This window comes from Thalassophryne amazonica, chromosome 19 (genome assembly GCF_902500255.1).
Source record: "Thalassophryne amazonica chromosome 19, fThaAma1.1, whole genome shotgun sequence".
NCBI lineage: Eukaryota > Metazoa > Chordata > Actinopteri > Batrachoidiformes > Batrachoididae > Thalassophryne > Thalassophryne amazonica.
Genome location: NC_047121.1, coordinates 61,987,140 through 62,001,392, shown reverse-complemented (window position 1 = coordinate 62,001,392; position 14,253 = coordinate 61,987,140). Strand labels below are relative to the sequence as shown.

The 14,253-nt window shown below is 40.1% G+C and overlaps 1 protein-coding gene across 1 annotated transcript in view; it reads right to left on the bottom strand.

The window, feature by feature from the left end:
- The window catches only part of LOC117532313 (ryanodine receptor 3-like), a 323,993-nt gene that overhangs the window by 195,349 nt on the left and 114,391 nt on the right, over positions 1-14,253 (bottom strand). The window contains 3 exon segments of the mRNA XM_034195633.1: positions 386-504; positions 1,242-1,337; positions 10,583-10,718. Coding sequence (XP_034051524.1) covers positions 386-504; positions 1,242-1,337; positions 10,583-10,718 — 351 coding nt within the window.

Genomic DNA, 14,253 nt, shown 5'->3' with positions numbered 1-14,253 from the left:
AGGCACGTCCAACTATGAGGAGGCCCTGGTGAAGACCTACGACAGGCTGGAGGGATATTTTCCAGCTGCCTTTGGAATCACTTGGGATACCCCAGGTAGAGATTGAGGACTTGGCCAAGGATAGGGAAGTGTGGGTCTACTGAGCTGCTTGGTCTACTGACACCATGACCAGGACCCGGACAAGTGGCAGAGAATGAATTAATTATTTTTTACGTCAATAATCACATAAAAGCATTTGTATATGGTGTGGGTTAACTGTGAAACATGACCGTTATGAAGTACTACATGTACCTCAGTCACAGTGAAAATTCAAGTAAAGTCCTTTTACTGAGATCACACGAGAACCCGCATTAACATTCGTGATTCCTGACTAGTTGCTGCTCACCTTGTGGTTGCGTCCGTGCTTGTAGAGCAGCGATATGATGGACTTGATGTGTCCTTTCTGGATGATGTTCAGGGCCTCGGGGCTTTCAATTAGAATGCAGTGGAGAACCTCCAGGATTCCTGCACAGCCGCAAACTCAATTAGTTAACACCATCAGAAGACATGAAGACAGAGGACACTTTTTAAAGAGACGCATCGTCTGTATCGGTGAAAATATGTCGCTACATTGCCTACAAATAAGCCAACTATACATAAACATACATAAAGGTTTAGGCAACCATAGTATTATAGCTGCATCAATTTTGAATAAAAAGTATGTTCAAACTGCTATGTGGAGCTATTTCAATGAATTTACAACTAATGCAAGTCTTTGAAAAATAACCTTTTATGTTATGGCAGATTGTTATAATCTCTTTGTGCTACTAACTTATTCAGAAGCAAATTACGGTTTAGTACCAGGCCACCAACCATTCGGTTTACGACCATCCTCGTAACAGTTGTGTTGGGGGTGGAGCCTATCCCAGCATACAAATCAAATTATGAACTAGAATGTACATATTTAGCTTAATAAGGCAGGCATGAGTCAAAGTAATATAAGACTAGTAGAGTCCGTGGCTCAGGTGGTAGAGCTTTGTAGGCTTTCCTACAAAAGGTTGGGGGTTAAAACTCTTCTCCTATATCTCAAATTGCTTCTTGTTTGAACCTGATGTGTTAGAAAAACATTCTGCAATACCACATAAGCTTGTTATTCAATAAACTTATTTTACATTTTTATTTTTCACAGTATTGTTCTAAGATGTTTGTCTATTCTCAGGTAAATGGCTAATAAATTTGTCAGTGTCAGAATGTTAATGTACCTGAAGAAGACTCCAGTCTCTCCAGATTACTAACCAGCCAGTCCAGATTGTTGGAGAACTGAGTGCAGTTGTTCCTGTTTCCTCGGATTAACGCCGCTGCAGGGCACAAGGAAAGTGTGCATGAGAATTTGTAACAGGAAAGATGGAATGCTATTTTTTATTTTAAGTGATCTGATGGATACCTCAGTTCTTAGACAAACAGGGACACAGTTACACAGAGGTGAGCATATCAAAGGACATGTCCAAAGACACACTGGAAGACAGGGCCGAAGACATGTCTGAAGAACTACACAAAAATAGGTCTGATGACACATCCAAAGATGTGTGTATAGACATGTCTATACACCCTTTATATAGAAAAGGCATTTTTATATAAAAAATGAGGTGGGCTTCATAGATAATTGGTAAAGCTTCTGGGGAAAACCTGGTCTTGTTAGGAGAGACGGCATCCATCCCACTTTGAATGGAGCAGCTCTCATTTCTAGAAATCTGGCCAATTTTCTTAAATCCTCCAAACTGTGACTATCCAGGCTTGGGACCAGGAAGCAGAGTTGTAGTCTTACACACCTCTCTGCAGCTTCTCTCCCCCTGCCATCCCCTCATTACCCCATCCCCGTAGAGACGGTGCCTGCTCCCAGACCACCAATAACTAGCAAAAATCTATTTAAGCATAAAAATTCAAAAAGAAAAAATAATATAGCACCTTCAACTCCACCACAGACTAAAACAGTTAAATGTGGTCTATTAAACATTAGGTCTCTCTCTTCTAAGTCCCTGTTAGTAAATGATATAATAATTGATCAACATATTGATTTATTCTGCCTTACAGAAACCTGGTTACAGCAGGATGAATATGCTAGTTTAAATGAGTCCACACCCCCGAGTCACACTAACTGTCAGAACGCTCGTAGCACGGGCCGAGGCGGAGGATTAGCAGCAATCTTCCACTCCAGCTTATTAATTAATCAAAAACCCAGACAGAGCTTTAATTAATTTGAAAGCTTGACTCTTAGTCTTGTCCATCCAAATTGGAAGTTCCAAAAACCAGTTTTATTTGTTGTTATCTATCATCCACCTGGTCATTACTGTGAGTTTCTCTGTGAATTTTCGAACCTTTTGTCTGACTTAGTGCTTAGCTCAGATAAGATAATTATAGTGGGCGATTTTAACATCCACACAGATGCTGAGAATGACAGCCTCAACACTGCATTTAATCTATTATTAGACTCGATTGGCTTTGCTCAAAATGTAAATGAGTCCACCCACCACTTTAATCATACCTTAGATATTGTTCTGACTTATGGTATGGAAATTGAAGACTTAACAGTATTTCCTGAAAACTCCCTTCTGTCTGATCATTTCTTAATAACATTTACATTTACTCTGATGGACTACCCAGCAGTGGGGAATAAGTTTCATTACAGTAGCAGTCTTTCAGAAAGCGCTGTAACTAGGTTTAAGGATATGATTCCTTCTTTATGTTCTCCAATGCCATATACCAACACAGGGCAGAGTAGCTACCTAAACTCTGTGAGTGAGCTAGATTATCTCGTCAATAGTTTATCCTCTTTGAGGACAACTTTGGATGCTGTAGCTCCTCTGAAAAAGAGAGCTTTAAATCAGAAGTGCCTGACTCTGTGGTATAACTCACAAACTCACAGCTTAAAGCAGATAACCCATAAGTTGGAGAGGAAATGGCGTCTCACTAATTTAGAAGATCTTCACTTAGCCTGGAAAAAGAGTCTGTTGCTCTATTAAAAAGCCCTCCGTAAAGCTAGGACATCTTACTACTCATCACTAATTGAAGAAAATAAGAACAACCCCAGGTTTCTTTTTAGCACTGTAGCCAGGCTGACAAAGAGTCAGAGCTCTATTGAGCCGAGTATTCCTTTAACTAGTAATGACTTCATGACTTTCTTTGTTTATAAAATTTTAACTATTAGAGAAAAAATTACTCATAACCATCCCAATGACATATCGTTCTCTTTGGCTGCTTTCAGTGATGCCGGTATTTGGTTAGACTCTTTCTCTCCGATTGTTCTGTCTGAGTTATTTTCATTAGTTACTTCCTCCAAACCATCAACATGTCTATTAGACCCCATTCCTACCAAGCTGCTCAAGGAAGCCCTACCATTAATTAATGCTTTGGTCTTAAATATGATCAATCTTGTTATGTGTCGGACGCAGCTCGGAGAACCGACCAGCATTTGAAAGACCCAGTATGAAATAAGCAGAGCACGGTACAAAGGCTAACTGAATTTAATACATAACAGTGATACATAAAAAAACAGAATGCGGTATGGCGTGGTGCGCTCCCAGCAGCGCTAACGGTCCGGAGCCAGAAGCTGTTCGGACTCAAGGACCCCGCCGACACCCCCCAGGTGGCCGCAACAAACCGAGTCTGTGAAAGAAGGAACCATTATGTGAGTCCACACTCTACACACAGAGAGAACACTTAAAGGTGTACAAACAGCAAACACTTCCTGGCTTGATTACTAATCAACTTCCCAACCTGCAGACATGGAACATCCAGTTCACAAAACTCCACTGCAGTGGAAGTCGATACATGACTAACATACAGCTCAATATAATAAAGGTGTGAGGGACACCACATTTACTGACTGTATAAATGTTAGTCACAAAATCTAACGTACCTCAGGAAGTGTGCTGACGAGCGTGAGACCTCACCCCCTCCTCTTTCACAGACCGTGCATCAAACCTGGACGTTCTCTGCATCCATTGATGATGAGATGGCTCCCGAGACGACGATCTCACCCGTCTGGTCACAAGGTCGAGTCTCTGGCAAATACACACTGTGCACTCCAGTCTTAAATGCCACCATGTTCCAATCCATGCAGATGCACCACAGCTGTGAGTCCTGATGAGCCGCAGGTGATCAGCCTCAGGTGATCAGGGTGAGGTCCTGATAAACTCAGCAACACAGCCACTCAGTTCCAAATGCAAACCACCTGGAAGGAGAAGCAAAGGACAGAAACAAAAAGGCAGCCAGGCCCCCCCAGCCATATAACAAATCTATCTTTATTAGTTGGCTATGTACCACAGGCTTTTAAGGTAGCAGTAATTAAACCATTACTTAAAAAGCCATCACTTGACCCAGCTATCTTAGCTAATTATAGGCCAATCTCCAACCTTCCTTTTCTCTCAAAAATTCTTGAAAGGGTAGTTGTAAAACAGCTAACTGATCATCTGCAGAGGAATGGTCTATTTGAAGCGTTTCAGTCAGGGTTTAGAATTCATCATAGTACAGAAACAGCATTAGTGAAGGTTACAAATGATCTTCTTATGGTCTCAGACAGTGGACTCATCTATGTACTTGTTCTGTTAGACCTTTGTGCTGCTTTTGATACTGTTGACCATAAAATTTTATTACAGAGATTAGAGCATGCTATAGGTATTAAAGGCACTGCGCTACGGTGGTTTGAATCATATTTATCTAATAGATTACAATTTGTTCATGTAAATGGGGAATCTTCTTCATAGACTAAGGTTAATTATGGAGTTCCACAAGGTTCTGTGCTAGGACCAATTTTATTCACTTTATACATGCTTCCCTTAGGCAGTATTATTAGACAGCATTGCTTAAATTTTCACTGTTACGCAGATGATACCCAGCTTTATCTATCCATAAAGCCAGAGGACACACACCAATTAGCTAAACTGCAGGATTGTCTTACAGACATAAAGACACGGATGACCTCTAATTTCCTGCTTTTAAACTCAGATAAAACTGAAGTTATTGTACTTGGCCCCACAAATCTTAGAAACATGGTGTCTAACCAGATCCCTACTCTGGATGGCATTACCCTGACCTCTAGTAATACTGTGAGAAATCGTGGAGTCATTTTTGATCAGGATATGTCATTCAATGCGCATTTTAAACAAATATGTAGGACTGCTTTTTGGCATTTGCGCAATATCTCTAAAATGAGAACGGTCTTGTCACAGAGTGATGCTGAAAAACTAATTCATGCATTTATTTCCTCTAGGCTGGACTACTGTAATTCATTATTATCAGGTTGTCCTAAAAGTTCCCTGAAAAGCCTTCAGTTAATTCAAAATGCTGCAGCTAGAGTGCTGACAGGGACTAGAAGGAGAGAGCATATTTCACCCATATTGGCTTCTCTTCATTGGCTTCCTGTTAATTCTAGAATAGAATTTAAAATTCTTCTTCTTACTTATAAGGTTTTGAATAATCAGGTCCCATCTTATTTTAGGGACCTCATAGTACCATATCACCCCAATAGAGCGCTTCGCTCTCAGACTGCAGGCTTACTTGTAGTTCCTAGGGTTTGTAAGAGTAGAATGGGAGGCAGAGCCTTCAGCTTTCAGGCTTCTCTCCTCTGGAACCAGCTCCCAGTTCGGATCAGGGAGACAGACACCCTCTCTACTTTTAAGATTAGGCATAAAACTTTCCTTTTTGCTAAAGCTTATAGTTAGGGCTGGATCAGGTGACCCTGAACCATCCCTTAGTTATGCTGCTATAGACTGAGACTGCTGGGGGGGTCCCATGATGCACTGAGTGTTTCTTTCTCTTTTTGCTCTGTATGCACCACTCTGCATTTAATCATTAGTGATTGATCTCTGCTCCCCTCCACAGCATGTCTTTTTCCTGATTCTCTCCCTCAGCCCCAACCAGTCCCAGCAGAAGACTGCCCCTCCCTGAGCCTGGTTCTGCTGGAGGTTTCTTCCTGTTAAAAGGGAGTTTTTCCTTCCCACTGTCGCCAAGTGCTTGCTCACAGGGGGTCGTTTTGACCGTTGGGGTTTTTCCGTAATTATTGTATGGCTTTGCCTTGCAATATAAAGCACCTTGGGGCAACTGTTTGTTATGATTTGGCGCTATATAAATAAAATTGATTTGATTTGATTTGATATAGCACTCCTTGGGTACATATTGCAGCGTTTTGGGATTACCTTTCACTGCTATGTTGATGATACTCAGTTATACATGCCGATAATTTTGTTCACATAAAATCCTTAGAAGATTGCCTTGCATCAGTGAGAAGTTGGATGTCTAGAAACTTCCTACTTTTAAACTCTAATAAGACTGAAATGATGGTTCTTGATCCAGTGAGACATCGGCATCAATTTGACCAGTTAACACTCAGCCTAGGCTCGGTTGGCATACATCACACTGACAAAGTGAGGAACCTTTGGGTAATTTTTGATCCCTCGTTGTGCTTTGGCCTCCACATTAGAAATATTATGAGGACTGCTTTCTTCCACCTGAAAAAATATAGAGTAGATTCATCCCATCCTGTCTATGGCTGATGCTGAGACCCTGATCCATGCATTTATCTCTTCTAGAGTGGACAACCACACTGTTCTATTTTCTGGTTTACTGCAGTCTAGCATTAGGGCTCTCCAATTGGTTCAAAATGCTGCAGCCAGACTTTTGACACAAAGCAGAAGGTTTGACCACATTACACCCATTTTGACATCCCTTCACTGGCTTCCTGTCCCAGTGAGAGCAGATTTTAAGGTTCTGCTACTAACCTATAAAATTGGTCATGGACTGGCACCTCCCTATCTAGCTGACCTAATTAAACCTTACGTACCGGCCCGGACTTTGTGTTCTCAGGGTGCAGGACTACTTTGTGTCCTTAGGGTGAATAAGAAGTCTGCAGGTCATAGAGCTTTCTCTTATCATGCCACTGTTCTGTGGAATGATCTCCCTGTCAGATTCTGTAGAGACTTTCAAGTCCAGACTTAAGACGCACTTATTTCCCTTTTGTATGGCTAGCATACTGGCATAGTCTGTCACTATGCTTTTTACTCTTTTAATTCATTTTATTAGGAAATGGAGCGTGCTATGGCCTCAACTTTATTTAAATTCTAGGTCTTTTAGTGAAGCTTAGGGCCTTAGTATTTCTTCTGTTTTTGTTGTTGCTTAATGCTGGCAAATTACTCTATTTGTTGTCTTTCTGATGCTTGATTCTTCTTTTTTTTTTCTTTTCTCTCTGTTTGAAGTGCAGCTTCATCCTGAGATGGGTGTGGTATCTGTTCCAGAAACCGTCCTGTGCACCAGCAGCATTTCCTATATGTTCATTTTGTGAATTGTTTTGTAATTTATGTCTGTAGCAAGGGTCAAGCAGACTCACCCCTTTGAGTCTGGTCTGCTTGAGGTTTCTTCCTCAGAGGGAATTTTTCCTTACCACTGTTGCTCTCTGGGACAAGTAAGGTTCGACCTTACTTGTGTGAAGCGCCTTGAGGCAACTCTGTTGTGATTTGGTGCTATATAAATGAAAATAAATTGAAATAGAAATTTAATAGATATCAACAGATAGTATCTAAGTTTGTGGTTTCCATTAGAAAGTATGTAGAGTACGGAATTTGTCTTCCTAGAGTAGCAATCTATAACCTAGCTAGCAGGGTGAACTTTAGATAGAAACCTAAAACATATTACATCATAGCTTCTGTTTCTATAATAGCATACCAGATTTATATCTTAGCCTACTAGCTATAATTTAGTTTTACAACAAGTCTACAGACTAGGTAGATGTATACTACAATCTTCTCCTGTATGAACACTTAGGATTCAAGAGCTAACTCCTACAATATTATGTAGTAACTATATTTATTGTATATATTGTTTATTACCATATTTGTGTAAATGTCACATATATATATGCTGTCCATATTCTTGAGGCACTTAGGTGTGTAGGGAGAGTTCCCATGGGATAAAAAAAAGATTTTAATTCTACCATCCCTGGTTCTTGAGACCAGGCACCTAAGTGGCTCTGCTCCTTTGTTTAAAGATATTTAGGTGTACCTTAGTAAACACTAGTAGAGTTCCACCTTAGATTTGGAATGTATAATAGAAGATATACCTTACTGAATTTTCATTCATATCAATTCTGAAGATCAAGAGAGGAAATGAAAAGGACAGAGATGATGCAACATGTTTCCTAGTAATAACAGACAGGGTCATCCGACACAGACAGACAGAAAACTAAAGGGGGGAGGCATCCCAAATCCACTTAGCACTGTGTCAGAACAGGTGTGGAGGAGGAACCGGGGGAAGAGAGAGATGTGGGTGGAATGCTAATCTGAGCCAGGAGGTGAAGCAAGTGTGAATAAAAGTGTGAAGGACACACTTGGAGGGTGGAAGGGCTTCGGCACAGCCAGATGAAAAAGGAAATTGACATGTGGTCTACCCACATTCTCTCCTTGAAGAATGGAACTAATCCGAAACAGGACAGGAAGAAATCTTTGCTTGGGCACGATTTCTGCTGAAATACCAATCATACATTCCAAACACTGTTCTTGTAGATAAAGCTGACCGCTCACTACACGGTGATATGATGCGCTTGTGCCTTATCAAAGCAACACAGAAATGTATTTCAGAAGAACACAGCACACACATCACAGTGCGCCTCTATGTGCACAGCAAAGGACAAGCAGGAGTTATGTACCATCCGCAGCAAAGCACAGGTTTTCAAATCTGTAGCAGATGCAATAACAAAAACAATGATAATGTATGATAGCCATCCCAGGGTGGTAGCTGTAGCCAGGTTGGGGTTAATGAAGAATTACATAGAGGTCAAAATTTTAAAATGCTCCATTCACATTGAAAACTATATCACATTATTTGTCTGATCATAACAATTCCAAAAAAGTATAGTTTGTACTATCTATGATGGGATGTTCTGAGGTTATGGGGAAAAACAGCAAAAATGGTGACAAAGGTCAGTTTCAGTTTGTACAGGGGTCAAAAGTTAAAGTTGCTAAAATTCAGTAAAAAAATAATGCAAATTATTGTTTGGGTTAATAGGGTTCTAATAAGGAATAGTTTGCGCCATCTGTCATGCTTAGTTATCATGTTACAGGGCAATATATGTCACATGTCATAGAATCCAATAGATGTTGACCTTGTTTGACCTTTACCTTGGGGACCAAACATTCAACACAGTCAAAACTATTCCATTTATTAATCCTTTTATTTCAACCAATAATTTGCATCATTCTGTACTGAAATTGGAGCAACTTTAACTTTTGACCCCTGTACAAACTGAAACTGACCTTTGTCACAATTGTTGCTGTTTTTACCCCATAACTCCAAAACATTCCATCACAGATAGTCCAAAGTATACCTTTTTGGAATCATTATGACCAGACAAGTAATGTGATATAGTTTTCAACATGACTGGAGCATTTTTAAAGTTTGAAGTTTGACCTCTGTGTAATTCTTCATTGACCCCTACCTGGCTACAGCTACCACCCTGAGATTGCTATCATACATTTTTGTGTAGGCCATGATACACTGAGGCTGAATTCTAAGTGTCGTTTGGTCACCTTCAGTGGTACCGAAAACCTGCTTGGCCCATGGACTACTTGAAGAATCACACAGTGACACAGTGACAGTGTCAATGGATCATAAAGAAGTCTCACTCTAGCAAGGCCAACAACAACCATCTCTATAGTCAAAAGCAGGAAATTAGCAAATATCCAAATTTGCACCGCAGCTAGGCAAGCTTTGCAAATCTGAGTGACATCACCTACATGGACAGGCATATGTATCTGCAGGCCATTGGCAGAACAGTGAAAGTAAATTCCATGACTGCCTATAATCTGGCCAAGAGGTGCAACTTAAAGAGAGAAGAACAGTGCATCCATAATAAGTGTTGTTTAGTCACCTTAAGTGGTACTGAAACCCTGCTTGGCCCATGGACTAAATCCTTAAATACATTGAGGTGCAGTAGTTGACAGTGCTAAGCATCGTCATGGGTCAAGCTTTTGTGTTTAGGTTTGAGCTCCACGTTATTCTGTCTCTGGAATTATTCTCTGTGTGTTTTTGGGGGTTGAGTTAGATTTAAGTGAGAGCTGCACTCTGTAAATTGGATGAAATCTGAAGCGGTTTTAGAAAAACAAACTGCAATGAAAGATGAATTTGCATGATTTATGCAAATTTAAGTGTTTATTTTCCATGTTATCTGACGACTTTTCCCTTGTGATGGATATTCTTTGGCACTTTGACTTTGATGTTTCTTCTTTGCAACAGATCGAAGACAAGGCCTAGAAACAATGCCCACACTCCATGCAGCACAGCTCTCCTGTATCAGCCGGATATGATGTCCAGCAGCTTTCTTGGAATCTTGTGAATTCTCAGGATGTCTCACAAAGTCTGAGGTCTCCAAGTGCCTGATTAAATACCAGCTCAGCAAAGTTCTTCATCAACACTGAAACACAATCTTTCTCTCTCTCTCTCGCTCTCCTCAAACAACCACTCTCAGATTGATTACAGTGGGGAATCAATCTAACAGTGTGTGTGTGTATTCGTTCCGAAGTGTGTGTGTGTGACGGGAGGTCGGCCAGCATCTTACCCAGCAGCTCGTAAAGCAGATTCAGGATGTCTTTCCACGCTGTTCCAGCCTCCGACCCAGCACACTCTCCAAAGTGGGCTGCACTGTTGTACACGTTCAGTCGGTCGATACAAGTGGACACCAGAGTCAACATGCCCTAAAAAAAAAAAACAATACTAATAATCATAATGCAGCAATCAACCATGTAAAGGTATTAACTCGCTTCTTGACGCAGTTACACAAATTCAGTGCTGTTTAATTTTGGGATATAGTGTTCAATTTTCCAACTCTCCTGAATGCACATGCCATGCTGTACGTTTCATTGGTGGTCATGTTGTGCAGAAAACATATTTATAGTGATCAGATATGCTGCATGGAGGGCATAAAAGACAAAATCAAAATTGCAAATGTTTTATAACACCACGGTAATCCATGACTCAGCTGTCTACAGTGAAAAATTTGCCTTCTAAACATAATACAGTATATTCACGGTGAAACAGAAATGTGCTCTTTGTGCATTATTACCAACAGAAAAACAAGTTGGAAAGTTAAATGCAGAATGTAGAATATCAAATGTGGCAAAATTCTGTTTTGCAGAAGTTAAAGAAACATTCTGGCCTTTACAGAATATACATGTTTTCTGTCCAATATCATCCATTTCATTCTGGCATATGACTTGAAACACTGATTGGATCAGTAATCCATGATAATATAATGTCACACATTAAAAAAAAAAAGTATTATTTTAGAATGAAACAGTCACGTGATTGGTGACATGTTTCATACTCACTTTGGAAATTTAAAACAAATGACAAAAAATACTAAATTGTTAACAATCAAACTTTCAAAATTAAATTAAATAATGTTGTCATTATGGGGTATTGTGAGGTACAAGATGAATTTACTCCACTTTGGAATAAGGCTGTAATATAAAATGTGGAAAAAGTGCTGTGAATATTTTCCGGATGCACTGTAAATGATCAATTGTGTACATGTGGATTTATGATGTTTTCTCTGAGTTGATGACAGGGTTTTTTTTTTCATAAAGGAGGTTATGCTTGGTGGACACGCAAAGTATGGGCCAAGGAGGTGGACCTGATGAAGGGGGCAGAAACAGGAATCTATTTTATTTTGCTCTTTAACATTGCTAGACAGGGCACTTTTTTTTTTACATTATTAGGGCCCCTTCACACATAACATGAAAGACACAGAAACCGGAAGAAAATCCGCAAACTAAAAATGAAACGGGGAACCGCAAAACATTCCACCTGCTGTCGGGAAGAACGCACGGTCGGACAGGCGTGCATGATACCGTCGCGTCGGTATTGTGCATGCTTGTGTTCACCTGCACGACCACAGTGCGAGCACGTGGAAAGTCATGCAAACAGCAGTGGAGCAAAAAAATTTATAAAACACCACAATTTATAGTACTTAACTCCTCTTATAAAGAGCGGATTTAGCCTCCGCCAACATATACACTAGGAAGTAATGAAGTGACGTAGATTACTGTTCTCTCTTTCATGTTTTACATGAATTACCTGATGCGCTCGTCTCATGAAGAGTCAGTTCCGGTGTCATGAAGGCTCTCGCATGATGAACACATCAGCTGGCATGGCGAGTCCAGCGTACAGTGATCCGCTGCAAACGTGATATGTGTTTTAATTACCACGTGGAGAAATCCTGCTGTGACACCTCGCGGGGGCGTCCCGTGGGATGATTTCCTACATGGCACGATATTCTGACGTGCTGGTCAGCTGAAGCTGAAGTTTAAGGATATGATTCCTTCTTTATGTTCTCTATTGTCATATAACAACACAGAGCAGAGTAGCTACCTAAACTCTGTAAGAGAGTTAGAGTATCTCGTCAATAGTTTTACATCCTCATTGAAGACAACTTTGGATGCTGTAGCTCCTCTGAAAAAGAGAGCTTTAAATCAGAAGTGTCTGACTCCGTGGTATAACTCACAAACTCGTGGCTTAAAGCAGATAACCCGTAAGTTGGAGAGGAAATGGCGTCTCACTAATTTAGAAGATCTTCACTTAGCCTGGAAAAAGAGTTTGTTGCTCTATAAAAAAGCCCTCCGTAAAGCTAGGACATCTTTCTACTCATCACTAATTGAAGAAAATAAGAACAACCTCAGGTTTCTTTTCAGCACTGTAGCCAGGCTGACAAAGAGTCAGAGCTCTATTGAGCTGAGTATTCCATTAACTTTAACTAGTAATGACTTCATGACTTTCTTTGCTAACAAAATTTTGACTATTAGAGAAAAAATTACTCATAACCATCCCAAAGATGTATCGTTATCTTTGGCTGCTTTCAGTGATGCCGGTATTTGGTTAGACTCTTTCTCTCCGATTGTTCTGTCGGAGTTATTTTCATTAGTTACTTCATCCAAACCATCAACATGTTTATTAGACCCCATTCCTGCCAGGCTGCTTAAGGAAGTCCTACCATTATTTAATGCTTCAATCTTAAATATGATCAACTTATCTTTGTTAGTTGGCTATGTACCACAGGCTTTTAAGGTGGCAGTAATTAAACCATTACTTAAAAAGCCATCACTTGACCCAGCTATTTTAGCTAATTATAGGCCAATCTCCAACCTTCCTTTTCTCTCAAAGATTCTTGAGAGGGTAGTTGTAAAACAGCTAACTGATCACCTGCAGAGGAATGGTCTATTTGGAGAGTTTCAGTCAGGTTTTAGAATTCATCATAGTACAGAAACAGCATTAGTGAAGGTTACAAATGATCTTCTTATGGCCTCGGACAGTGGACTCATCTCTGTGCTTGTTCTGTTAGACCTCAGTGCTGCTTTTGATACTGTTGACCATAAAATTTTATTACAGAGATTAGAGCATGCCATAGGTATTAAAGGCACTGCGCTGCGGTGGTTTGAATCATATTTGTCTAATAGATTACAATTTGTTCATGTAAATGGGGAATCTTCTTCACAGACTAAAGTTAATTATGGAGTTCCACAAGGTTCTGTGCTAGGACCAATTTTATTCACTTTATACATGCTTCCCTTAGGCAGTATTATTAGACGGTATTGCTTAAATTTTCATTGTTACGCAGATGATACCCAGCTTTATCTATCCATGAAGCCAGAGGACACACACCAATTAGCTAAACTGCAGGATTGTCTTACAGACATAAAGACATGGATGACCTCTAATTTCCTGCTTTTAAACTCAGATAAAACTGAAGTTATTGTACTTGGCCCCACAAATCTTAGAAGCATGGTGTCTAACCAGATCTTTACTCTGGATGGCATTTCCCTGACCTCTAGTAATACTGTGAGAAATCTTGGAGTCATTTTTGATCAGGATATGTCATTCAAAGCGCATATTAAACAAATATGTAGGACTGCCTTTTTGCATTTACGCAATATCTCTAAAATCAGAAAGGTCTTGTCTCAGAGTGATGCTGAAAAACTAATTCATGCATTTATTTCCTCTAGGCTGGACTATTGTAATTCTTTATTATCAGGTTGTCCTAAAAGTTCCCTAAAAAGCCTTCAGTTAATTCAAAATGCTGCAGCTAGAGTACTGACGGGGACTAGCAGGAGAGAGCATATCTCACCCGTGTTGGCCTCTCTTCATTGGCTTCCTGTTAATTCTAGAATAGAATTTAAAATTCTTCTTCTTACTTATAAGGTTTTGAATAATCAGGTCCCATCTTATCTTAGGGAC